Source organism: Squalius cephalus (genome assembly GCF_949319135.1).
Source record: "Squalius cephalus genome assembly, chromosome: 2".
NCBI lineage: Eukaryota > Metazoa > Chordata > Actinopteri > Cypriniformes > Leuciscidae > Squalius > Squalius cephalus.
Genome location: NC_137123.1, coordinates 14,187,993 through 14,214,789, shown reverse-complemented (window position 1 = coordinate 14,214,789; position 26,797 = coordinate 14,187,993). Strand labels below are relative to the sequence as shown.

The window sequence follows — 26,797 nt, the reverse complement described above, 5'->3', positions numbered from 1 at the left end:
TGGTTTAGTGATTTTTAGGCATATTTTGATGCGTATCTGGTGTAAATTAGTACATTAAACCGTGTAACGACATGTGTCCTGTAGTTTAGTGCTAGTGGAGTATTTAGGGCCAGTTTTATCCTTCACAGGGAATTATTTTCTAGGTTAATTGTTGCTTTAAAATGGACACTCACGAAGTCCCCACAACACACTTTCAGTCAGTGTTTGAGTTCAAACTCATGTGTTGAATTTGGTGAAACTAGTCCCCATAAGGAACTATAACGTTGTGTGTGAAAGGTCCCCATGAAGGTGTGTGACAGGTCCCCATGAAGCCGGGTTTTATCCAGATGTGTGTGAGCGCAGACAGGGGTTGACTGGACAGGAATAAATGTTTTAGATGAAGTTGATTTGTCTCTTTCTATAAAATCATGTGGTATCTGCTTCAAATTTCTCTCTTGTGTTTCCATGTTCTAATATCTTGTCATTATGAATGTTGTCTCTTACAGATAACCAGCGTTGCCATTAAAACCAGCGCAGCGAGTGCTTCTGATCCTTCTCTCCAGTCAGAGACTCAGATGGATGATGAATCTGCTCAGATCAACTCTCCTCAACAGGTACGTTCACATTCATCACTAAAGATTTAGGTCTACTGTCTCTCTTTGTCATGGTTTAGTGATTTTTAGGCATATTTTGATGCGTATCTGGTGTAAATTAGTACATTAAACCGTGTAACGACATGTGTCCTGTAGTTTAGTGCTAGTGGAGTATTTAGGGCCAGTTTTATCCTTCATAAGGATTTATTTTCTAGGTTAATTGTTGCTTTAAAATGGACACTCACGACGTCCCCACAACACACTTTCAGTCAGTGTTTGAGTTCAAACTCATGTGTTGAATTTGATGAAACTAGTCCCCATAAGGAACTATAACATTGTGTGTGAAAGGTCCCCATGAAGGTGTGTGAAAGGTCCCCATGAAGCCGGGTTTTATCCAGATGTGTGTGAGCGCAGACAGGGGTTGACTAGACAGGAATAAATGTTTTAGATGAAGTTGATTTGTCTATTTCTCTGAAATCATGTGGTATCTGCTTCATATTTCTCTCTTGTGTTTCCATGTTCTAATATCTTGTCATTATGAATGTTGTCTCTTACAGATAACCAGCGTTGCCATTAAAACCAGCGCAGCGAGTGCTTCTGATCCTTCTCTCCAGTCAGAGACTCAGATGGATGATGAATCTGCTCAGATCAACTCTCCTCAACAGGTACGTTCACATTCATCACTAAAGATTTAGGTCTACTGTCTCTCTTTGTCATGGTTTAGTGATTTTTAGGCATATTTGATGCGTATCTGGTGTAAATTAGTACATTAAACCGTGTAACGACATGTGTCCTGTAGTTTAGTGCTAGTGGAGTATTTAGGGCCAGTTTTATCCTTCACAGGGAATTATTTTCTAGGTTAATTGTTGCTTTAAAATGGACACTCACGACGTCCCCACAACACACTTTCAGTCAGTGTTTGAGTTCAAACTCATGTGTTGAATTTGATGAAACTAGTCCCCATAAGGAACTATGACATTGTGTGTGAAAGGTCCCCATGAAGGTGTGTGAAAGGTCCCCATGAAGCCGGGTTTTATCCAGATGTGTGTGAGTGCAGACAGGGGTTGACTGGACAGGAATAAATGTTTTAGATGAAGTTGATTTGTCTCTTTTTATAAAATCATGTGGTATCTGCTTCAAATTTTTCTCTTGTGTTTCCATGTTCTAATATCTTGTCATTATGAATGTTGTCTCTTACAGATAACCAGCGTTGCCATTAAAACCAGCGCAGCGAGTGCTTCTGATCCTTCTCTCCAGTCAGAGACTCAGATGGATGATGAATCTGCTCAGATCAACTCTCCTCAACAGGTACGTTCACATTCATCACTAAAGATTTAGGTCTACTGTCTCTCTTTGTCATGGTTTAGTGATTTTTAGGCATATTTTGATGCGTATCTGGTGTAAATTAGTACATTAAACCGTGTAACGACATGTGTCCTGTAGTTTAGTGCTAGTGGAGTATTTAGGGCCAGTTTTATCCTTCACAGGGAATTATTTTCTAGGTTAATTATTGCTTTAAAATGGACACTCACGACGTCCCCACAACACACTTTCAGTCAGTGTTTGAGTTCAAACTCATGTGTTGAATTTGATGAAACTAGTCCCCATAAGGAACTATGACATTGTGTGTGAAAGGTCCCCATGAAGGTGTGTGAAAGGTCCCCATGAAGCCGGGTTTTATCCAGATGTGTGTGAGCGCAGACAGGGGTTGACTGGACAGGAATAAATGTTTTAGATGAAGTTGATTTGTCTCTTTTTATAAAATCATGTGGTATCTGCTTCAAATTTTTCTCTTGTGTTTCCATGTTCTAATATCTTGTCATTATGAATGTTGTCTCTTACAGATAACCAGCGTTGCCATTAAAACCAGCGCAGCGAGTGCTTCTGATCCTTCTCTCCAGTCAGAGACTCAGATGGATGATGAATCTGCTCAGATCAACTCTCCTCAACAGGTACGTTCACATTCATCACTAAAGATTTAGGTCTACTGTCTCTCTTTGTCATGGTTTAGTGATTTTTAGGCATATTTTGATGCGTATCTGGTGTAAATTAGTACATTAAACCGTGTAACGACATGTGTCCTGTAGTTTAGTGCTAGTGGAGTATTTAGGGCCAGTTTTATCCTTCACAGGGAATTATTTTCTAGGTTAATTGTTGCTTTAAAATGGACACTCACGACGTCCCCACAACACACTTTCAGTCAGTGTTTGAGTTCAAACTCATGTGTTGAATTTGATGAAACTAGTCCCCATAAGGAACTATAACATTGTGTGTGAAAGGTCCCCATGAAGGTGTGTGAAAGGTCCCCATGAAGCCGGGTTTTATCCAGATGTGTGTGAGCGCAGACAGGGGTTGACTGGACAGGAATAAATGTTTTAGATGAAGTTGATTTGTCTATTTCTCTGAAATCATGTGGTATCTGCTTCAGATTTCTCTCTTGTGTTTCCATGTTCTAATATCTTGTCATTATGAATGTTGTCTCTTACAGATAACCAGCGTTGCCATTAAAACCAGCGCAGCGAGTGCTTCTGATCCTTCTCTCCAGTCAGAGACTCAGATGGATGATGAATCTGCTCAGATCAACTCTCCTCAACAGGTACGTTCACATTCATCACTAAAGATTTAGGTCTACTGTCTCTCTTTGTCATGGTTTAGTGATTTTTAGGCATATTTTGATGCGTATCTGGTGTAAATTAGTACATTAAACCATGTAACGACATGTGTCCTGTAGTTTAGTGCTAGTGGAGTATTTAGGGCCAGTTTTATCCTTCACAGGGATTTATTTTCTAGGTTAATTGTTGCTTTAAAATGGACACTCACGACGTCCCCACAACACACTTTCAGTCAGTGTTTGAGTTCAAACTTGTGTGTTGAATATGATGAAACTAGTCCCCATAAGGAAATATAACGTTGTGTGTGAAAGGTCCTCATGAAGCTGGTTTTAATCAAGATGTGTGTGTGAGCAAGGTTTGCTGGACAGGAATAATTGTTTTTTTTTCTGGCAAAGGTGTGTCTAGCCCAGATGATTCTCTTTAACCGGCGCAGGGAAGGAGTGGTTTCGAGCATGCCTTTGTCTGCATTTCTATCAAGAGACACTTCTGATCCACATGAGGATGTGGACTGGGCACTCTCTGAAGTGGAAAACAATCTCTGCAGACACTTCACAAGGGTTATCGCAAGGGGGAAGCGTGGTCGACCAGTTCCAATTCTTCTGACTTCAAAAATGCTATGTGCCTTAGAACTCCTTGTTAAGCAGAGAGAGGCTTGTGGGGTTCTGAAAGACAATTCCTATATGTTTGCAAGACCAGAAGCCATGACATATTTTCGAGGGTCAGACTGCCTCCGTGGCTTTGCAAAGGTGTGTGACGCAAAGTGTCCCAAGTCACTGACATCTACAAGACTGCGAAAGCATGCCGCAACCCTTTCAACAGTGCTGAATATGACTGACACCGAGATGGACCAGCTGGCAAACTTTCTTGGACACGACATAAGAATCCATCATGAGTTCTATCGACTCCCTGAGAAGACCCTGCAACTTGCCAAGATCAGCAAAGTTCTAATGGCTCTTGAGCAAGGAAGATTAGCTGAGTTCCATGGCAAGAACTTGGATGAAATTGGGATAGATCCTGATGGTGTGGTATTTTATTTGACTTTTGTTTGATTTTCTGTTTGATTTTCTGTTTACCATCTATTAGGGGTGTAACGATACACGTATTCGTATTGAACTGTTTGGTACGATGCTTTCGGTTCTGTGTTCGGTACGCATTTTCAAACCGAACGGTTCGTTGGACCATTTTTCCTGCCGACCAAAATTTCGTTATTTCAAATGTAGGCGGGTCGCGTGTGGCAAGCGCTCTCGTTATGTAAGAGACGCCGGCGCGACCACAACATTGTCCAACGTCAAATGGCAAACGTAATGCAAGCGGAACGAAACTGCTCGTTATTGTGTGGTTGACGGACCGTTTATCAGTTTGGACCAGTGCAGCGCAAGCTGATCATGATCATACGACACTGTTACTACACAGCGCTAATAAGAGATCCAGTAAAGAAATCATTTGAATTCGCCACAGAAGTAATAACATCGCTGAGAGATCTTGTGAGAAACATTCACATTTCTCCGTTATTAACGGTTCAAACAGCTCTGACGTGGAAACCAGGAGAAACATTGTGCCATAAATGAACTATCCGGTGTCCACAGATGGATTTACCATGGATTTACTGTAGTAACACTAACTGCAACCATGGAAGTTTGGCAGGAATAGTAGGCTATAATGCCTTCAAGTAACATTACGTTGGTTTTATTTTGACATTAAAATAAACTCGATATTACAACAGAAATGTTTAACTCTCTCTTTTCCAGCACTTTAGACACAGTTGCTCCGTTGCGCTTAAAGAAGATTAAAGAAAATAGTCCAACGCCGTGGTACAACGAGCACACTCAGGCCCTTAAGAGAGCAGCCAGAAAAATGGAGCGCAACTGGAAGAAAACAAAACTAGAGGTATTTCGCATTTCATGGAAGGAGAGCTCAATTACTTACAGAGAGGCTTTAAAAGCTGCTAGATCTGCTTATTTTTCAACCCTATTAGAAGAAAATAAACATAATCCTAGGTATTTATTTGAAACGGTGGCTAAACTAACGAAAAATAAAGCTTCAAGCACCGAAGTTTCCAAGCAACACAGCAGTAATGATTTTATGAACTTCACTTATAAGATTGATAATATCAGGGACAAAATTATAACTATGCAACCGTCTACTACAGTATCGCATCAGGCAGTGCATTGTAGTCTCCCTGAGGAAAAATTGGATTAATTCGTTGATATAGGAGAGGAAGAATTTACTAAACTCATTAAATCATCTAAATCTACAACATGTATGTTAGACCCTATACCAACTAAGCTACTGAAAGAAATACTTCCAGAGGTCATAGATCCTCTTCTTAATATCATTAATTCGTCTTTGTCTCTAGGATACGTACCAAAAACCTTTAAGCTGGCTATGATTAAACCGCTTGTTAAAAAAACGCAACTTGATCCTACAGAATTAGTCAATTATAGGCCGATCTCGAATCTACCTTTTCTGTCAAAGATATTAGAAAAGGCAGTATCCTCACAACTGTGTTCCTTTCTTGAAAGAAATGATCTCTGCGAGGATTTCCATTCAGGATTTAGACCGTACCATAGTACCGAGACAGCTCTCGTTAGAGTCACAAATGATTTGCTCTTATCATCCGATCGTGGTTGTATCTCTCTATTAGTGTTACTCGATCTTAGTGCTGCATTTGACACCATTGACCACAACGTTCTTTTAAATAGATTAGAACATTATGTTGGCATTAGTGGAAATGCACTAGCATGGTTTAAATCATACTTATCTGACCGTTATCAGTTTGTAGCAGTAAATGATGAGATGTCTCATCGATCACAAGTTCAGTATGGCGTACCACAAGGCTCAGTACTAGGACCGCTGCTGTTCACTCTGTACATGCTACCATTAGGAGAAATCATTAGGAAACATGGCATTAGCTTTCACTGTTATGCCGATGATACTCAGCTCTATATTTCTTCAAAACCTAACGAAACTTATCAATTCACAAAATGAACGGAATGCATAGCGGATATAAAAAAATTGGATGACTCGTAATTTCCTACTTCTAAATTCTGAAAAAACAGAGTTTCTAATTATTGGACAAAAAACTTCCTCACGTAATAACCTAGAATACTGTCTAACACTTGATGGCTGCTCTGTTAAGTCTTCGTCGTCGGTTAGGAACCTGGGTGTGCTCTTTGATACCAATCTTTCATTTGAAAGTCACGTGTCTAGTATCTGTAAAACTGCATTTTTCCATTTAAAAATATATCTAAATTACACCATATGCTCTCATTGACAAATGCGGAACAATTAGTTCATGCGTTCATGACCTCAAGGCTAGATTATTGTAATGCTCTACTGGGTGGTTGTCCTGCACGCTTAATAAACAAACTACAGCTGGTCCAAAACGCAGCAGCTCGAGTTCTTACTAGAACCAGGAAGTATGACCATATTAGCCCGGTTCTGTCAAAACTGCATTGGCTCCCTATTAAACATCGCATAAATTTTAAAATATTGCTGATCACTTACAAAGCACTAAATGGTTTAGCTCCGCAGTACTTGAGCGAGCTCTTAACGCATTATAGTCCGTCACGTCTATTGCGATCTCAAAATTCCGGCCAGTTACTAATACCTAGAATATCAAAATCGACTGCTGGCGGTAGATCCTTTTCCTATTTAGCACCAAAACTCTGGAACAGTCTTCCTACCATTGTCCGGGAAGCAGACACACTCTGTCAGTTCAAAGCTAGACTAAAGACACATCTCTTTGACCTAGCTTTCGGGAACACTTCCCAAAAATCCTGATGTACTCGTTACATCATGAGAAGAATGGCATCTACGCTAATTTTAGTGTCTGTGTTTATCCCGAGGTTTTCCTGCAGCCTGCCGGATCCAGGCCGTATCCAGATCTGACGAATGACTTTCGCCTGGACCGATGACAACGCAGTGCTGAAGTGCCAACTAGTCTCTCCCTATGGAGGATCCCACTACCACTCTACAGATAAGGCGTTGTCGGGAAAGGCGTTGTTCGTTTCGCGTTCCTACCCCAAAGCAACAAAATAAAATAAAATTCTTTATCAAAATTTATAAGGAAAGACAAGTACTTTGTTTAGGCTTGGCTTGTAGGGAATTCCTAACCTGCGTATATTCAAACGCACATAACTATAGAACCCATTCTAAATGCGCATGTGAACGCCATCAGCGTTTCTCACAGGTTCGCGTTTAAAGTCTGTGTAGAGGGAATGGTGTCGTCTTAGCGGCTACATTGCTTGATCGTTGCGACGGAAGCAAATCAATCAAAACTAACTTTAGATGGAAATAACTTAACTCTGCTGTAAAGCCGAAACAATCTCTGTTACCTTAAATTATAAGCTTATCTCTGTAAAGCTGCTTTGAGACAATCTACATTGTTAAAAGCGCTATATAAATGAAGATGACTTGACTTGACATTGTAAATACAATTGCTGCCCTCAAATGTTAATCTGAACTAAAATAAACCTTTGTTTATAACTACTACAATATTACATTTCACTTTTTCCAAGGAGCGTTTTGTTTTATATGCTCCTAAGAAGAGTCAATTATAGCTCCAGAATTGCTCAAAGTAAAAAAAAATCATACTTTATGATGTTAGTTTTAATAAAAAAAAGAATAAAAAAATTAAATCAAGGAAATTACTCTGGCATTTTTTTTCTTTTTGCTGTATCAAAAACGTACCGAACCGTGACACAAGTGTATCGTATTGAACTGAAACGTAAATTTTGTGAACCGTTACACCCCTACCATCTATTCGTATACCAGGTGTTTATGATCCATTATATACCATTGTTAAGCTGTACTTTGAACTTCCACAGAAACGTTATTGACTGTGATGAGGAAGACGGGAGCATACAAGAGGGACACTGTTCATCTACTGTTGACGGTTTGTATTACTGTCAAAATACACTACTACATTTTGCAGTTATTCATAATTTTCAGTCACGTAACTTGTGAAGACCTGACAGACAAAAATATTGTTCTAACATCATAGCCAACATTAAAGAAGATGCTTCAGTATGCTGAACAAATGTTGTTTTTTTTGACGAAACGGCTCATTGTGTAATGAATCAAATGCCTCCAAGCTATTCTTCAACTAAATTACACTAAACATTCATTCTGGAGTGAATATTTTTTTGTGAGTTTACTACCATAAAAAATATATTTCATAGGAGAAACTTGTACATTTTTCATTTTTCATAAAACACTAGCTGATCTGCTCTCTTCTCGTGTTGGTTGTGTCATGGCACAAAACGAATCATGTCAGATGATTAAGACATGAAATAAAATGGTTATACTCAATTTACTTGCACTTATATTTGATTAAATGTCTGCTGGAAAGATGTAGTTCAATTATACTTGCAATAATGAACAATTGCACAGGTTTAGGGTTTATTGTACTTTAATGATTTTAAATAATTAGTGCATAAGTGTGACAAATAACAGTGTATTGTCAGCATTCTATAGTACATTTAAATTGTATCTTTCTGAAAATGTTGAACTTTGATTATTTTCCATAGAACCATCAGCAGAGGTGGCACTTCCTCCTACCAAGAGGAATGACATGCCGCCACCACCCAAGAGACCCAGACCACCATCAGATGAAGAGATGCCTACAGGAGCCAGTGCTGTGAGGCCTTCTTCCAAAGGTGAACTCTTTACACATTTCTTAGACTAAATTAGACCCTTTAGGAGCACTTTAACACCCAGATCTCAGACCAGGGGCCTCATTTATAAAACTGTGCGTAGGAACCTTACTAAAAGTGTACGTGCGCCCGAAAGCCAAAAATGGCGTACGCAAAAAAATATTCAGACTTATAAAACCGTGCGTACGCCAGAACCTGCGCAGAATTCACTTTATAAATCCCAGTCAGCGGAAGATTGTGCGTACATGCATCTCCACCCGAAATAACCATATGTGGAGCTTACGACGCCTAGTTTTACTATGCAGATCCTCATCTACATATCATTTGACTACATAACTGAGGGAAGGAGGTTGTTCCCCAAAATCTCGCAATACATGGCCCCAGTCATCCTCTCCTTAATACAGTGCAGTCGCCCTGTCCCATGTGCAGAAAAACACCCCCAAAGCATGATGCTACCACCCCCATGCTTCACAGTAGGGATGGTGTTCTTGGGATGGTACTCATCATTCTTCTTCCTCCAAACACGTTTAGTGGAATTATGACCAAAAAGTTCTATTTTGGTCTCATCTGATCACATGACTTTCTCCCATGACTCCTCTGGATCATCCAAATGGTCATTGGCAAACTTAAGACGGGCCTTGACATGTGCTGGTTTAAGCAGGGGAACCTTCCGTGCCATGCATGATTTCAAACCATGACGTCTTAGTGTATTACCAACAGTAACCTTGGAAACGGTGGTCACAGCTCTTTTTAGGTCATTGACCAGCTCCTCCCGTGTAGTTCTGGGCTGATTTCTCACCTTTCTTAGGATCATTGAGACCCCACGAGGTGAGATCTTGCATGGAGCCCCAGTCCGAGGGAGATTGACAGTCATGTTGCTCAGGAACCCATCTGTAGTTGTTTAGAGGGTTACTTGGTTGATGCTAGAATCTACTAGGTGTTTTGTGGCACTAGTAGGAACTGTAGCTGTTCTAAAAATGAAAACACCGAATCAGTAATAACTAGCCTAACCCCTGGAGCAGTTTGAGTGGATGGATGCATAAAAATAACTTGCAGCCAAGACATTGATCCTAATATATTTTCCTTTTCTCCAATGATCATTTCAGGCCAAGTGACTGAATGTAAAAATCACTGTTTGATTGACAGTGTAATTCTATTTATAGGTAGAGTGCAAATTAATTTCTCTTGCAATATAGATGCTGACATAAATACTAGGGCTGCCCTCGACTAAAGTTTTTTTTTTTTCTAGTCGACTAGTAGTCGTTCATTAAGCTATTAGTCAACTAATCGCATTTTTATATTAATAAGCCATAACTCATAATAATGAGCCTTTAATTGCCTATATAATACATAGCCTAATTAGCGATCAAGCGCACACTTAAAGTTCCGCAGCGCACCGGCAAAAATAATGATTGAGTGTGTCTTGTGTCAGAAGGAGACTGTCTAAACAAACATTGTAATAATTTATTGATATTCTCGGCTGCAGAGATTAAGTCGATGATACAGACTCGTCATCTCCGCAGTGACTCGCATTTCATACGGATTACATAATCTGAGTATTTATTTTCCACTTGAATTGATTCGTTTAAAAGCAGACATTTCAAGCTTTCTATAGATATATTTCTCACGTGTGTGTGTGTGTGAGGCAGGGTGGGAATTATGTAATTTTAGGGGCAAGGCCATTTGGCCTCCACCTTTTCTTTTTTTTTTAGGGGCACCAAGGCCATATGACAGGGCACAAAGGCCATTGAGTACAATTCGATGGTTTTCCCATTCAGATTGATACCATAACATCCTAATTTGGAATAAGACATGGATTATGACTTTTTTAATAAAAAAAAACATTTTTTAATGAGAGAGAGAGAGAGAGCGCCATTACATCCAGAAGGTATACACCCTCACACAACAATAGAAACAACATAAATGCCAATAAAAGCATTCAGAAACAACACAAATGCCAATAAAAGCATTCAAAATATTCATTCAGTCCTCTATATCATGTGAGTGTGAGAGAGAGAACCATTCCATCCAGAAGGTATACACCCTCACAATCATTATTGCTCAGCGCTCAACGCAGTTTGCTTCGCGCTCCACTCAAATCGCCCCCCGCTCGCTCCAAAAAAGGAAAAAAATCTACATGTATATCACTTGTAGCGGTCCCCAAGCTTTTTTGCGCCACAGATCGGTTTAATATCAGACAATATTTTCACGGACCGGCCTTAAAGGTGTGGCGGATAAATACAACAAAATAAAATGATACGAACGGCATAAAACCTGGGGTATTTTTTTTAGCCTATAATAATAAACGTGAATCCAATGTGTGGGCCTACTAGCAACTTTATTAGCAGCATCCTCTAACATCGCGCCTAAAAACAACTGAGAAAGTCTGAACACAAACAAAATGCCCCCAAAAGAAAAGAATCTCTATGTTTTCGGTGCTGATGCGATGTAAGGGTGGCGCTGCTGCCAATAAAGCACCTAAAAGCTGTCACAACGAACCGGCAAAATTAATGATTATGAATATGTAAAATATAGCAGGAGACATTTTAATTGTTTACTAATAAACCAGTTTTTTATTTTTTTTATGTCTGTGTCGGCTGGAAAGATGCTGACTCGCGATCTTCGCAGTAGTGAACGCGCCAGAGAGAATTGCACATTTCATACGGATTACATAAGAGAGAAGTCTGTTTTCTTTCGTTTTGAATTGTTCTGTTTAAAAGTAGACATTTCAAGCTTTATATATATGTCTCAGGTCTGTGAGGCAAGTAGGCTATACTTGTCTGTAACATTGTGTTTTTTTTTTTTTGTGAAATAAATTTCTAAATAAATGCGACTTATAGTCCAGTGCGACTTAGGCTAGGCCTATACTGTATGTGTTTTTTCTTCTTCATGGCGCATTTTTTGACTGTTGCGATTTATACTCCGGAGCGACTTATTAATAGTAGGCTACATAATGGTTTGGAGTTTTTGAACTCCATTATTGAGCTGAGTTTTGACTGAAAATAGTCTACTGTTGATGACTGTGCAAGACAGATGGATTCAGGGTCAGGCTTGACTAAGCATGCTTCAGACTCGTGGTGTGAGCGGAGCGAAACTGGAGCGGGAAATAGGGCGACGCTCTGTCCTTTTGAAATTGCCGCTCTGCGCTCTGTCCAAGATCCGCCCGCTCGCGCTCCCCGCTCGCTCCCGCTCCACTCCGCTCACATGCTCTGCTTTATACATGGAACTTGGACAGGGCCAGGGCACACAGGCCACTGTGGCCGTACGATGATTTTTTTTTCACGGGGCATGAAGGCCAAAGTGTAGGGCAACGGCGGCCGTGGCCGCGGTATAATTCCCACCCTGGTGTGAGGCGAGTATACGCTGAGTTTCGGCTCATTTCTGTGATGCTCAAGTTCACTGAGACAGCAGAAAGCACATCCTGATTGTTTTCATTATTTTACAAAGCACAACATTTTGTAGTTATTGTGAGTTTACAGAAATAAGAGTTGAACCTTTACAGTTTGCATTACTCTGTCCTTTTATTCATACAGATAAGAGTATTGAAAGTTAAATGATCGCGCCGGCGCCTGTATGTCCTGCGACTAACCGACTAATAAAAGACCTAATAAATAATAATAATAATAAAAGACCTAATAAATAATAATAATAATAATAGTCGCTTTGGTGCATTTCTCACATCACTATTTACATTTGCACAACAGTTAGTTCAACCTCCACAACATTTAGTCATTTGTGCACATCATAGTAGCAGTTTCTCATTCCTTCCAACAAACTGCAAATGCTTTTGGACATGCATCTATTGCTTTCATACAACTCTCTGCTGTTATATAACATTATCATTTGCTTATGTCATGTCAGTCAAAATTAACTATACTTGTGAATGCTGAATAGTCATTCCATATAAAACTAATAGTCCTCATTTCATTGCTTGAGTCATTACATACAAAAATGTTGAACTAGTTATCAAAATCTGTCAAGCAAATTTTACACTTTTTTTTTAAATTATTATTATTATTATTATTATTATTATTTTTCTGAAAATGCCTCCTAAATTGAATAATTTCTCTCAGGTGAATCTCAGCTTTCACTGATGAGGAACATCTGGATGTGCATGAATGATTACAGTACTATGTACTGTATGTTGTATGTTCAGTTCCAATATGTACTGCAATATTGTTTACAGTTGTGCATAGCTCTATGCATAGCTGTATTTATTTCATTTGCACAATGCTGTGAACAAATTAGAATTGCAAAGAGCATATGCAGTAAAAATGTGAAACATACATATTCAGTGTCTTGTACTCTGTTACCTCACTAAATACAGTAATGTGTAACTTTACTGTATTTTTCAAATGGCTGTTCAAATAGTATATAGTGCTATCTTGAGCATGTACAGGTAGTGTTACCAAGATCTGACTTTTTTGCAATGGAAAACATTTACAGAATAAACTGTCATAATGAAAACATAACCAAGCCATTTGACTATCTTGTTCATAAACAATGGTGTCAGGACTTTTCATCTTGATGACACTGACACTTTCATTGACATGAATACTTGCTTTTGAGGAATGAGCTATCCATTTTGAGCAAGTGATACGCTTTTGCAGGTTATCAACTAGGTTTTGCAGTTTGTACTAATTGTTCTGAGAACTGCTTTAACTGTTGTGCAAATGTAAATAGTGATGTGAGAAATGCACCAAAGCGACTGAGAAAAACTGTAATAACCAGACCTAATAAATACTGATAATAGGATTCAGAACTTCGGATTGGAATTCCAGCACACACTTTATCATTTCAATTGTTTTTTCTGTCCACTTTTAGGTAAAAGTACCCAGAAGACACCCTGGCAGCAGACAGAGGTGCAGGCGGTGGAAAGGCACATGAAGCGATTCATCACATTCATCACATCGTTCATTGTACAAGCAAAGAGCGACTGTGACAAATGTTTAAAAGCTGAACCAGAAGCACTGAAGAACCGCGATTTGAAGACCGTAAAGTTTTACATTTATTAGTAGTGAATAAATGTGTTGAAGCTCAATTAGTAGTAGATTTTGTTTTATTTTTTATAAGTATCAGGTGAATGAGTAGCAGCTGATGCTGGGAGGTTGGCCGAAAAAATTACAATTATAGAAAGAATAGTTTGAAGTGGAAAGGTTTAAATGTTTGACCTGTGGGTATGAAATGGGTTGGAAAATATCCAGACAATAATTCATTACTTGCATGCAGTCCTTTGTTGCAGTGAAAAAGTTCTCCATTCACATATAATCCACTTCAATCACACTAATATTCCAATCAATTGTAAGAACAATCAATCGATCCAAACAAATATTCTGCATGTTGAGGAGATGATTACAAGCACAACACTAGGGCCTGGTTTCACAGACAGGATTTAGATTAAACCAGGATTAGGCCTTTAGTTCAGTTAGGACATTTAAGTAGCTTTTATAAACGTGTCTTAGAAATAAGCATTACTGGTGTGCATCTTGAGACAAAACAATGGCACTTGGACACAAAGGACTTAATTTAAGATGTGCTTTCAGTTAAAACGGCTTAAACACACACTTTAGTCTGAGACTATCTTAAGGCTGGTCTGTGAAACTGGCCATAGGTGTTCTATGCAAGAGTGAAGCTTGGTTGTAGATTGAACCCATTTTTTTAAGGGCAAATGGACAAATGCAATCTGAGGAATTACTTCGTATAAATGCCTATTATTTGTCATTAGTAATATATTTCTTGTTCTATCTAGGTCCCCACAAATCAAAAGGGGAAGTTGTGTGAATTATGCAAATTAAGTCCCCACAAATCAAATAGGAGGTTGTGTGAATTATGCAAATTAGGTCCCCACAAATCTAATGGGAGGTTGTGTGAATTATGCAAATATTATGCAAAGTTGGTCCCTATAAGACATGTCAACTCGATTTTTCAAAAGTCCCCATAACGCATGGTCAAATCATTACTTCATCAATTCAGATATCTGAAGGCGTGTATAAGTTATCAAAGCTATGGTAAGTATCCCTAATTTTTTTCGTACCTCTAGAACCTTTAGAAAGGGTGGTCCCCACAAGTGATGATCATAAAGTTGGTCCCCATTCAGCATGGAAACCAGTATGTGTGTGTGTGTGTGTGTGTGTGTGTGTGTGTGTGTGCGTGTGCGCTCTCCACTGTGTGTGTGTGTGTTCTCCACTGTGTGTGTGTGTGTGTGCTCTCCTCTGTGTGTGTGTGCTCTCCACTGTGTGTGTGTGTGTGTGTGCTCTCCACTGTGTGTGTACTCTCCACTGTGTGTGTGTGTGTGTGTGTGTGTACTCTCCACTGTGTGTGTGTGTGTGTGCTCTCCGCTGTGTGTGTGTGTGTGTGTGTGTGTGTGTGTGTGCTCTCCGCTGTGTGTGTGTGTGTGCTCTCCACTGTGTGTGTGTGCTCTCCGCTGTGTGTGTGTGTGTGCTCTCCACTGTGTGTGTGTGTGTGTACTCTCCACTGTGTGTGTGCTCTCCGCTGTGTGTGTGCGCGCGCTCTTCGCTGTGTGTGTATGCTCTCTGCTGTGTGTGTGTGTGTGTGTGTGCTATCCGCTGTGTGTGTGCTCTCCGCTGTGTGTGTGTGTGTGCTCTCCACTGTGTGTGTGTGCTCTCCGCTGTGTGTGTGTGTGTGCTCTCCACTGTGTGTGTGTGTGTGTACTCTCCACTGTGTGTGTGCTCTCCGCTGTGTGTGTGCGCGCGCTCTTCGCTGTGTGTGTATGCTCTCTGCTGTGTGTGTGTGTGTGTGTGTGTGTGCTATCCGCTGTGTGTGTGCTCCCCGCTGTGTGTGTGTATGCTCTCCGCAGTATGGCTGGCACACACACACACACACACACACACACACACACACACACACACACACACACACGTTATTTTCCTATCAAATGTCGAGAGCGCATTATTGTAGCGCGAAAGTACATTAATATAATGCGCGAGCGCGAATCTCTCTGCTCGCGCGCGGGAACTGGGCGCACGCTCTCAGATACACGCTGCTCTTGTAAGAATTTGCTCTGGGCTCGCTCAGAGAATATGCCTGCACTTAAAACGTGTTCAGTGCAATCGCGAATCTCTCCTCTTCGCTAAGCGTGTATGTGCTTAGACTGTGTCCCGTGCGTTCGCGCATGCCTAAGTACTCTTCTCTTCGATTTCTTTCTCTTTGCTCTTGGCATAAACGCTGTCAAAACGGCAACAACCAGAAATCAGAAATAGGCTTCAACGACTGACCAATGAAAACACTACATCGTACATGGAATCTTATTGGTTGATATTGAACCGCACAAGGATTAAGTTCACTTAAGTTCAATCAAGACGTTTTATTTGTTTTGATGTTAAAAATGTCAAATGTATCTTAGAAATGTCTGGGAAGTGGGCGATTGGATTATTTTACATATGAATGACCTAGACTGTCTATCTGCACAATATGTATTGTAAACATTGGTACTCCAGACTCTAAAGTTATCTGAAAGGAAATGTTACAGGGCTGGATTTTCCGAAACCTTCTTAACTCTATGTCGTTTTTAAATTATACCTTAAGCTAAAGCTCTATCTAACGTTAATACGTGTTTCCCGAAACGTTCTTAGTTAAGTATAACTTCTGTAAGGTTGGTCTGGACCACTCTTATCTATACCTTATCACTGTTGAAATATACAAATATAATTCTGAAGCTGTAAGTAACACACCCAGGGCCCTATCTTGCACCCAGCGCAATTGACTTTGTACACCGACGCATGTATCATTCCTATTTTGCACCCGCGCAAAGCGGACTTTTCCCTCCACAGAGGCACGCCGGTTAACTAAGAAATACACTTGCGCTCCCCGGGGCGGTTCAGCGCAAAGTGGAGGCGTGTTCCGGCGCAAACGTTCCCTCATGCTATTTTACAGGTTTAGAAAACAATTGCGCCACTGACCGAAAAAAACAGTCTAAAGTCAGTGGCGCTTTGCGCATGTTATTCATATGCTGTTTTAAGGGCCATAATCAATGTAGCGTGTGCACAACGCGCATACACTTTAATTCTCTCATCTACACACAGACGCAGCGGTTCTCATTTTTTTCATTTTTGCAAATCATACATTATTACGATAGATAGATAGATAGATAGATAGATAGATAGATATTTTATTATAAAAGCATACATCTCGCTTACACATTTACCCAAATTATCATATGCCTGTTTAACCGAAGCTAATTTGGGTGTGTTTCTCCATCCTCAATGTCCCTGACGAGAACGTCGGTCTCCTCGGCTGTGAACCGCTCCTGGCGCGCGCCTGGCAAATCCGCCGTTATAATAGGAATCCGCTATAGAACAAGTGCGTCTGCTCTTAAAGGGAATGTGAGATGTCGCTCTGATTGGTTTATTTCACGTTATGCCCAAACCACACCTATGAGTAATGAAGCTACTTCAGACCAACCCATTTTAGATTTGCGTCGGGCGCAAGAGTCATTTATCCCGCCGGTATAATAGCAACAGCGCCCAAGACCCGCCCACAAAGTTACTTGCGTTTCGCGCTTGATACTTGCGTTTCAGATCGTTAAAATAGGGCCCCCAGTGTTCAATTAGGATTATGGCAAAGAATAAATGCAAAGATTCACTGCTAAATTCAAATGTGCTTTTGCACTGAACCAGACACAAACGTGCTCAACGCTTGTCATATTTCATACACAGATATCTAATTTTTTCTATTCTACTAGTAGTACGTGGTGGTGGTGGTGGTGGTGGTGGTGGTGGGGTACTGACATTCTGCTTAGTTACTGACATTCTTCCAAATTATTCCTTTGTGTTCAGCAGATCAAAGAAATTCATACTGGTTTGAAACTACTTGAGGGGGAGTAAATTATGACTTTAATCATTTTTGGGTGAATATCCCTTTAAGCAGCAATAAGGTATAGTTCGGGGAACACGTCTAGAAAAGGTATATCTTAATTTAAGATATACCTTTAGAATCTTTGTAGCACGCTAAGAGACAATGTTATCGGGAAATCCAGCCCTGGTCATTATAGTGTCTTTAAACCTGACAATTACTAGTAGTTCTGGAATTTTGTTATTCATTGTAAGAAATACCATTTGTAACTGTTATATTAGATGTGTAACATCTGCTTTAGCTTTTATAATGACTAGCCTACTTTTTTTCCCTACAGATCTTTAGACGACTAGTCTTGGACAGATTACTGAATAAGCTGCAGTATATCGTATAATAACCTCGATTATCTACATTTCATTTGCACACATGAACTAATACTCATTGATACTCACGGGACAGTCTAAGCACATACACGCTTACATTAAGCGAAGAGGAGAGATTCGCGATTGCACTGAACACGTTTTAAGTGCAGCCTGCAGGTATATTCTCTGAGCGAGCCCAGAGCAAATTCTTACAAGAGCAGCGTGTATCTGAGAGCGTGCGCCCAGTTCCCGCGCGCGAGCAGAGAGATTCGTGCTCGCGCATTATATTAATATACTTTCGCGCTACAATAATGCGCTCTCGACATTTGATAGGAAAATAACGTGTGTGTGCGCGCGCGCGCGCTCTCCTCTGTGTGTGTGTGTGTGTGTGCTGTGCTCTCCACTGTGTGTGTGTGTGTGTGTGTGTGTGTGTGCTCTCCACAGTGTGTGTAAAAGCAAAGTCCGCTTAAAACTGTGGTCTGGAAAGTTTCTCTGGACTTGTTTCTGTTTGCAAATCTTCTGAGCTTTAACATGGTGTGTGTAGCAGTGCTGGGCAACGCTGGTAAATGACGCTCTCCTCTCGTTCACTCGTCCTCTCCCGGCTTTCTGCTCACATGCTCTGATAATAATAGCGCTGTAGCACTACTCTATTTTGATAAGCGTTTAAAAAATCTGTTAAGTCTGATTCTGTTCAGAACTGAATGAAGAATAAGATATTCATATTCATATTTAAAGGGTCATGACACCCTAAACCAAAATTTCTGAGATTTGAACAGAGGTATGTGTGTTGAACACCATTGAAGACAATGTTAGCATCTGTTAGATTTAATAGTAGGGGGAAAATGGTTAAATTTTAGTTTTTATACGCTATTTTCGTCTTCCGGGTTTAAAATCTTCATCGTGTCCACGTCACAGGCTGTACTTTGATGACTCATCGGTGTCTCATAATTATTAATGAGACTGAGTTTTTTATCCAATGAGAAGACACTTTCTCTTAATTATTCATGACACCACGTGGATCTTTCCAATGACAGACATGTCAAACTATAGGTGTGTTGGACATTGGCTGCGGCTGGATGTAACCGATCGGCGAGAGAAGCCGCGTGCAGGCGGGGAGGAGCTGCAAACGGAGACGTGAAGTCGGACACTTTCTGGTTCCCGTAGTGACCGCTCATGTGGTGTTTGCATACTTTACCACAGCTGAAGTGAAATAAATGCAATATTTGCCAAATAATACACAGATGTTTCTGAGACATTTTCATTCAATACTTTATGTACTGCTTCATACAGCGTCTGTTTGAACAAGAATAAAGTTCAACATAAGCTACTATCAATGAAGTGGAGTCTACGTTTTTTATTCAGTTTTAATTTGATAAACATGACACAACATCGCAACGACATGAAAAGAGTGTTTACTGTTATAAAAAACTGATTTGAGAGCTTTAGAGGAACTAAAGGTGTTCGAATAAACACGAAACACACGTGATCGTGATCGTGGAACAGCTGTGTCGTCATCAGCCCTCGTGCAGCCCAGTGCAGCCGCTCTTGAGAAGCTGCGCTGGCTGAGTTCTCCGGCACCTTTGATGGCACACGTCACAGTCACGTGGTGTCGCCGCTGTATCAAGTCGGACAAAATTTCTAACCGGCATGCACTGCTTTAAGTCAGCCGCCGATCGGTCTGCGCAGAGCTGCATGAAGTCGAACAAGCCTTATGATATCGCGTAGTAGATGAGAGAGGCAATGATGGGACACGCGTTTGTTTTCGTGGTGCAAAAGTTCCAGTGCATCTTTCCCCGCGATGCTGCCAGGGCTAGACTCTGACTGCGGGCGGCTGGTTGGCCATCAACCACGGACACATCTAAACTATGTGTGTGCAGTAGCAACCATTCAACGGGAGAATGGTGGACTTCGGCCCTGTACACCAATGCAGGTTTCGTCTTGCGAGTGATGCGGTCCCGAGGACTTTTCTATCGCTTCAGAGGTGTGTGTGTGTGTGTGTCTAAAATGTAACCCTGACCGTTTTACTTGCCTTTTGTTAAATAATCACTCGTTATTAAAATTTAGATATTTCGATAATACCTCAATTGTATGGAACGTATGCTTATTTTGTGCAAATTTCTATGTCACTGTCCATCTTTATTATGTGGGTTTAGGGGGCACGTAGATCTAGGTGTACTGAACGTTTTTTAAGCGATTTTTTATTTTATTTTATTTTTTCAAATGCATTTATAGCATAGCCTACATGCCAACCCTCCCGATTTTTCCGGGAGACTCTTGAATTTCAAAGCCCCTCCCGATTTCCACCTGGACAACAATATTGCTCCACCATCCGTCACTGGGCGCCGTTTCAGACCGAACAATAATAAAGGTTACACCTCGAAGTCAAGCGCGGCAATCAGAACGGAAGTTGTTACTGTACGTTCACACCGCCGCCGACTTGAGCTGCAAAGAAGCTCTGGCCGCCCTGTCAAGGACGCTTGTGAAAAAGTTCGGGGAAGCTTGTTGACGCTTTGGCCGCTCAGACGTAGCAGCATTCTATGTTCGATCATGGGAGAAGAGAAGTGTCACCATATGAAATGTAAACAGAAAAAACAAGCAATACATTGACACTAGAATCCTAATGACAGCATTTTTATAACTGTTTTGGTCGCGAAAAAAATAATAATTAGCTATTATTATTATTATTAATAGTGAGTGCGCGCGCGCGGCCGGGGCTCTCTCTCTCGCTCTGCTCAGTTATTGTAGATGTTTAGTTGAAATGACAAAACATTTTTTCAGTGTACATTACCTATTGCAGTCGTCACCGGTGAGACAGTTGAAAAGGCCAAGTACAGTCTTAAGACATCTAAAAAATAATTATAAATACAAATGAATCAACATGTTTAGGACACAATAAAATATAAATAAACATATATAAATACAAATTCTTAAAATAATAGTTCACCCAAAAATGAAAGTTCTGTCATCATGACTTTTTCTTTCACAGAATATTGTATTGTCTATCCTAGAAATTATTATTATTCTCATCCATCTTTTCCACATTATGAAACTCTCAAGCCTTTTCTGTTCAAACTAACAAAAAAGCACCATTGTAACTCTACAGTATCTATATGAAGTATGATGTGTGTGTCATACGGATATAAAAAGCTAAGATTGCACAACTAAAAGAAACACTGATTCAATAAAAACAAACATTTTCAATAAATCATTAACATCTAAACCTCTGCTAATTCTCAGACGAACGACAGAAAGAGTCAGTCTGGTTTGAAATAGAAATTTAATTTTTTCCAGTTGATTTCATATTAAGCTGTGGTTGAAGTCAGTTGTAGTTCTTTTGTTTCTCTTTTCTTCATTGTTTCTGCTTGTTATCATCAGGTTTCTTTAATAATCAAACAATCATCACTCAATTAATTACTTAATTATCTCATTAACTCTAACACTGCTTCTGTGTTTCTTTGAACACTCTGCTGGAGTTTCCCTTATGAACACTGAGCGATGGTAATTCAACACCGGGGAATTTACTGTGTGAAGTGACGTGAAGGATAAACCAGATCTGATTCACTGGTCATTACATCAGCATACAGACAAAAGCAAAAAACACTGTTTAGACTTACACAGAATAACAGAGATGAGAGGATGAGTTTTTATAAAACCTGAAATATGAAGAAAAAGTCAATAAAAACAACTGAAATTGTATTGGATTGAGTCTGAGAAAACTACATTCTTCATAAGTTCACAGTTCAAAAGGTTTTTGGGGCGATGAGAGGCAACCTTTAAACACAAGAAGAATACTCACCTTTATGAAAGGAAACCATTGTCAGTTTATTTCTGTTTATCCACAAACCAGTTCAGAGGACGAGTTTCCTTTACAGTTAGAGAATAAACAAATTAGTTGCATTGACACATGATTTATAAAAAGGCTCTTTGTTTCAAACACACATGTAAAACATTCCACAGCATTTGATTTTGGATCAGAGTTCAAATTGAGACTTTTAAAACCGTTATTGTCAAACACAATGCAATAAAGGATGAAACAATTCGATCAATTCCTACGAGATATAAGCTATACGCCTGACCCCGCCCCTAAAGCCATCACTGGGGTTTAGATAAATCGGTCGTGAGATAGTGTCGGATGAAATAATGCTCTGTTGTTTTCCTAGAAATTAAGAATCACAAATAATCTTACAATCACAAACTGTTTCCCAAAAACATCAGACCTGAAAATTGTTGAAAATCAACAAGTGCTCTGGAGTTATTTAACTATAATTACTCAAATTACTAAAATTACCCAAATTACTCAACTATAACTACACACAAATCAATTATAACTACACAACTGTAACACACACACACATCAATACATGTTTTTGACATAAAGAGAGTGATGAGGATCATTATGAGCAGAAAGAAGATTTTACCTGATATAAGCTGATATACAGTGATCATCACCCGACACGACTGACTGAAGAAAAAGTTTGTGTGTGTTGAGATGATGTAGAGAAGTTATCTGTCCATCATTCTAATGAGGAAATATGAAACCAAGTCCACTGTTTTCCTTCCTCAAATACAACTTTCCACACAATATGTGTAATTTCATTCTCCCTATTTTTTTCAGATCGACGCGACCCGGCATGGATAATCCCAACATTCCCGTCCATCCCTCAAACTCAGATTATTGACTCGTATCATAAATATAAATTGTACATAGACGTTGTGATCAGATTCTCTGATTGTTTCACAGATATCTACAGTTAAGACTTTTGTATGTTACATTTTAAATAGATATGTTGCAGAAGATGGCTTAATTTCATTTTTTATTTTACAAACTAGGATATTCTTCTCCAATTAGAGTCAGTCTATTTTATATACATATATCAAATATATATATATAAAGCCAAGAGAAAATATGATCAGGTGATTTTGGGAAACTGTTGATCTGAACTGCTGATAATGCTTTTTTTTCTTCCCTCATCACTGAAATCATTCATAACTGATTGCTGTAAAATGCATTAATAATATAACACACTTTCTAAATGAAATTAAACATAGTCTCTGCTTAAAAGATGTAAAAACGGACGTGATTCACCAGCATAGAAATAAAGTAAGATTTGTTCTATTTATTTAAGATTTAATTAAGATTGTGTTGTACATAAAGCAAGATTGATTTGTTATTGTTTCAATGTTGATTCAATGTAAAATAAGTGATTTTATTTTAATGTCCATCTTGATCTATTCTTTATAATTGAAATAACATTATTTCAAAGTGCAAACCTGATGAAAAAAAATCAGTGTTACATATCAATCTTGATTCAGTGTTGGTCTGTTATCAGCGTTTTAAAGAAGTGCCTCATCCAACACAACTCTCCATAATGGAGACCAGAATACTGTGTCGACCATGTTAAAAGCAGAGCATTAATCTAATAGCAGCAAAACTTTCACTGAATTTTACATTTGCTTTCACTATATTTATCCCATAAATACTGTGAAACATGTGGTCTACAGTATCACAAACAGCTATTAATGACAAAACTGCAAAAACGTGTAGATTGATAGAGACACTAAAGCATTTAATTCTCATTTAAGTAAAGAGAGACTCACCTGATATGAGTTTATTCACCCAACTAGACTGACTACACAGACATATGTGTCAGAAGATTATATGACCGTTATCTGTTCATCCAATGAGGAAAAAAACATATTTTGTCAACCCTTCCTGATAAAATTCAAATTTAGACAGAAAACACACCAAATACATGAATACAAAGATCACATTTCTAAAAACATGGTACATTTGCTTTAAAGGTGATGTGTGTGTGTGATTAAAAAAATGTTATTTACTATAAAATGACTATGTTTTTTCTCTCTATCCTTAGACCTTTATATCATCTTAGACCTTCATATTTGCCATAATGCATATTTTGAAGTTGTGCTCAAAAAGTGGGTTTGCAAAGACGACCACAGCTTCACATTCATCTTCAATGTTTAAAGCCCAAGTTTGACCAAAGTGACCAAAATCATCATCAAACTGCTCTTCATCACAAACTTCAGCATGTCTAATATTCATGACCGGTGTGAATAGATGAATCCATTGTTTCTACATTGTAAAATTATGTCATAGTTTGAATAAGTCCACAGAGTCGGTTTATGCAAATATGAAATGCATAAATAGTTCTATAGAAACATATTTCTTTATAAACAAATCAATCTCTAAAATGCTGAACACATTTTAAACCAGGTTTCCCAAACAAACTAGTTCAACATGAAGTTATTTTTGTCAATGATCTGATTTTTAACATGAACCACTTGAAGGCCAATACTGAAAATCATACAGGTTTGGAATGATAAAAGGCTGAGTAAATTATGCCAATTTTCTCTTTAATGCGCCTTTTGACAATGTTTTGAAAGCAGGAACCTTGGATTAGAGAAATAATCAGTGTTTCATCTCACTACTTTACATGTTGTATCTGTATCACATATGCAAATCCACCGCGGAGTAAAAGAGTCAACCCAAGTTAACCCTAATGTTAAACTAATACAAAAGTATTTTTTATTACTATTATAATTTAACCATTTATTTGTTCCGCTAAGTTGATTCAACAGAGGTAAAAAAGCAACAAATACACAAAAAAGCAACTCATTTTCCTGATTTTTCAGCATCTAGATCAGGGAAGGGCAAATGCTGTCCTGGAGGGCCACTGTCCTGCAGAGTTTAGCTCCAGCCCTGATCAACTCGCCTGTCTGTAGCTTTCTAGTAATCCTGAAGACATTGATTAGCTGGTTCAGGTGTGTTTGATTAGGGTCAGATAGACAGCAACCATCAAAACAACCCCTCCAGGACCGAGTTTGCCCATCCTTGATCTAGACATTAGAAGTGAAAGAGGCAGATTCTGAAGAGATTCCTTAAAAAAAATCAATTTATAATATCCCGTGAATAGATTAACATGTAACATGTTTGTTTTTAAAACTTTAATCTTATTATTATGATGGAATTGAACAGATGTGTGAGTGTGTTTGTGTTTCAAGGTATAAACTAGGGGGAAAAGACTGTGAAATGTGCAGTTACATCATTACAGATATGTTCATGGACATCTTGTGCTCAAGCTGTTATTAATCATGTTTGACAGTTTCCATATGGTTTTAACCCTTTAGAACCTGAAACTAAAGGTGTTTTTCACATATTTAGATTTTTTTTTTTTTTTTGACTGTACAATTCTAAAACAATGTGCTATCTTAATGTGCAAGGTGTTATCTTTTTCAGAAAAAGATTAGCTTTCAACAAATTATAGTTATTGACCATTATTGTGTGTGGTGAGTTTGTAAATATAGAATTTAAATAGACAAAAATAAAAAAAACAAGAATAAATTTACTGATTTTTATTTAGAAAAAAAAAACTGAAACAATCATGAACGAAAGAAACTAACAGATAAAGCTGTGATCTGCACTCAAATTTTCGAAATCCTTTTAGTCACTTTATTTGATATATTTTCACATTATTCACAGGAATAATACACAGACGTTTATGGTTAGTTTATAGACGCATATGGTTGCAAGGGAAATGCATGATGATTGAATGATTATTTGTACATTTTGAACAGACTGAAAGGAGGTAGAGTGACAGTCACCTTTAGATTTTAGTTTCATGTTTTTCCACATTCCTTAAACAACTGACCTATCGGTAAGCCCCTCCCCTTGAACGCAGATGAGCCAATGGCAGTTGAGTATCAGTTGCACGGGGAACTCAGACATCTTTAGGTTTCAGCGCCTTAGAGAAACATTAGAAGATCCGAAGCTCTCATCGATTTGATGTTAACAAGCAGAATCACTGAAGGAGAAAATCTCAAATTGTAAGCCAGCGTTATGGCGATAAGTGTTTGCTTTAGTTGGGCTCTTGACCCTTATATGTTTACTTTAAATTTTGTTTGGCTGTTGTTTCTGAATTATAATCACCAGTTGAACAAAGAAAAAAGTGATCTGATGGTGTTGGTCATAATATGACAATCATCATTTGAACTTGATCACTGAACTCAATAAGATCCTTATTTCTGACTTAGATTTATGTTGTTGATCAAAGAATAACTGTGATTCTGCATAAATATCCAGAATTTTAGATAAAATACAAAGGATTACTTAAAAGTTGTTTTGAAAAAAAAAAATCTTTCTTTTAGGCACACAGACATCAAGATTGCTTTATTATGGTCACCATTGTTGAGATTCACAGGCTGATTATTGATGTCTGTGTTTCTAAATAAATTCATTTGAAAGTCTTTTGATCAGAACAATGTTTATTAAATATTTTGGATTATATGAACAATACTGTATAAACTATCTCAATAAGTTTCGTTTTTTTGGATCAAAACATGATTATGTCAAAACAAAACCAACACCATCAGATCACATTGTCTCTTTGTTCATCTGACTGTTATAAATCAATAACAGTGGACAAGCAATATTAAAGTAAACATATAAGGGTCATAATGGTGCCATAATACTTACATAATATTTACCATAATGGTGACTTACACTTTGTGATTTTCTCCTTCAGTGATTCTGCTTGTTATCATCAGGTGTCTTCAATAATGCTCAATCATCACTCAATTAATCACTTAATTATCTCATTAACTTTAACACTCATATTTTAACACTTTACACTCTTGAGTGTGGACTCATATACACTCCCAGGAGTGTTAATTTAACACTGGAGTTTTTGCTGTATGGTAAAAGCATGTGCCTGGGGCAACACTACGTGTAACACTGATTCCAGGTATCCTGAGAGGATGGGCAA

The 26,797-nt window shown here is 38.7% G+C and overlaps 2 protein-coding genes across 2 annotated transcripts in view; one reads left to right on the top strand and one right to left on the bottom strand.

Annotated features, from left to right (window-relative positions):
* The window catches only part of LOC307152235 (uncharacterized protein), a 295,127-nt gene extending 272,594 nt beyond the window's left edge, over positions 1-22,533 (bottom strand). The window contains exons 1-4 of the mRNA XM_079860681.1: positions 22,433-22,533; positions 21,811-21,878; positions 21,629-21,667; positions 20,803-20,859 (exon numbers count right to left, since the gene is read on the bottom strand). Coding sequence (XP_079716807.1) covers positions 20,803-20,859; positions 21,629-21,667; positions 21,811-21,829 — 115 coding nt within the window. The 5' untranslated portion in view covers positions 21,830-21,878; positions 22,433-22,533. The remainder of the gene's footprint in view (positions 1-20,802; positions 20,860-21,628; positions 21,668-21,810; positions 21,879-22,432) is intronic.
* On the top strand, positions 1,136-13,882 carry LOC307152500 (uncharacterized protein). Its single transcript, XM_079861199.1, has 8 exons — positions 1,136-1,237; positions 1,773-1,880; positions 2,417-2,524; positions 3,061-3,168; positions 3,580-4,204; positions 8,014-8,081; positions 8,716-8,844; positions 13,666-13,882. Exons 1-7 carry the CDS (start codon positions 1,199-1,201, stop codon positions 8,827-8,829), a joined length of 1,170 nt encoding a protein of 389 aa, XP_079717325.1. The 5' UTR covers positions 1,136-1,198; the 3' UTR covers positions 8,830-8,844; positions 13,666-13,882.
* Positions 22,534-26,797: the final 4,264 nt, after the last annotated feature.

Bases quoted from the DNA above. Each gene is read 5' to 3' on its own strand.
- LOC307152500 (XM_079861199.1), top strand. From the start codon at position 1,199: ATGGATGATGAATCTGCTCAGATCAACTCTCCTCAACAG. The intron at 1,881-2,416 runs GTACGTTCACAT...TGTCTCTTACAG, and splicing joins AGATCAACTCTCCTCAACAG to ATAACCAGCGTTGCCATTAA. The intron at 3,169-3,579 runs GTACGTTCACAT...TTTCTGGCAAAG, and splicing joins AGATCAACTCTCCTCAACAG to GTGTGTCTAGCCCAGATGAT.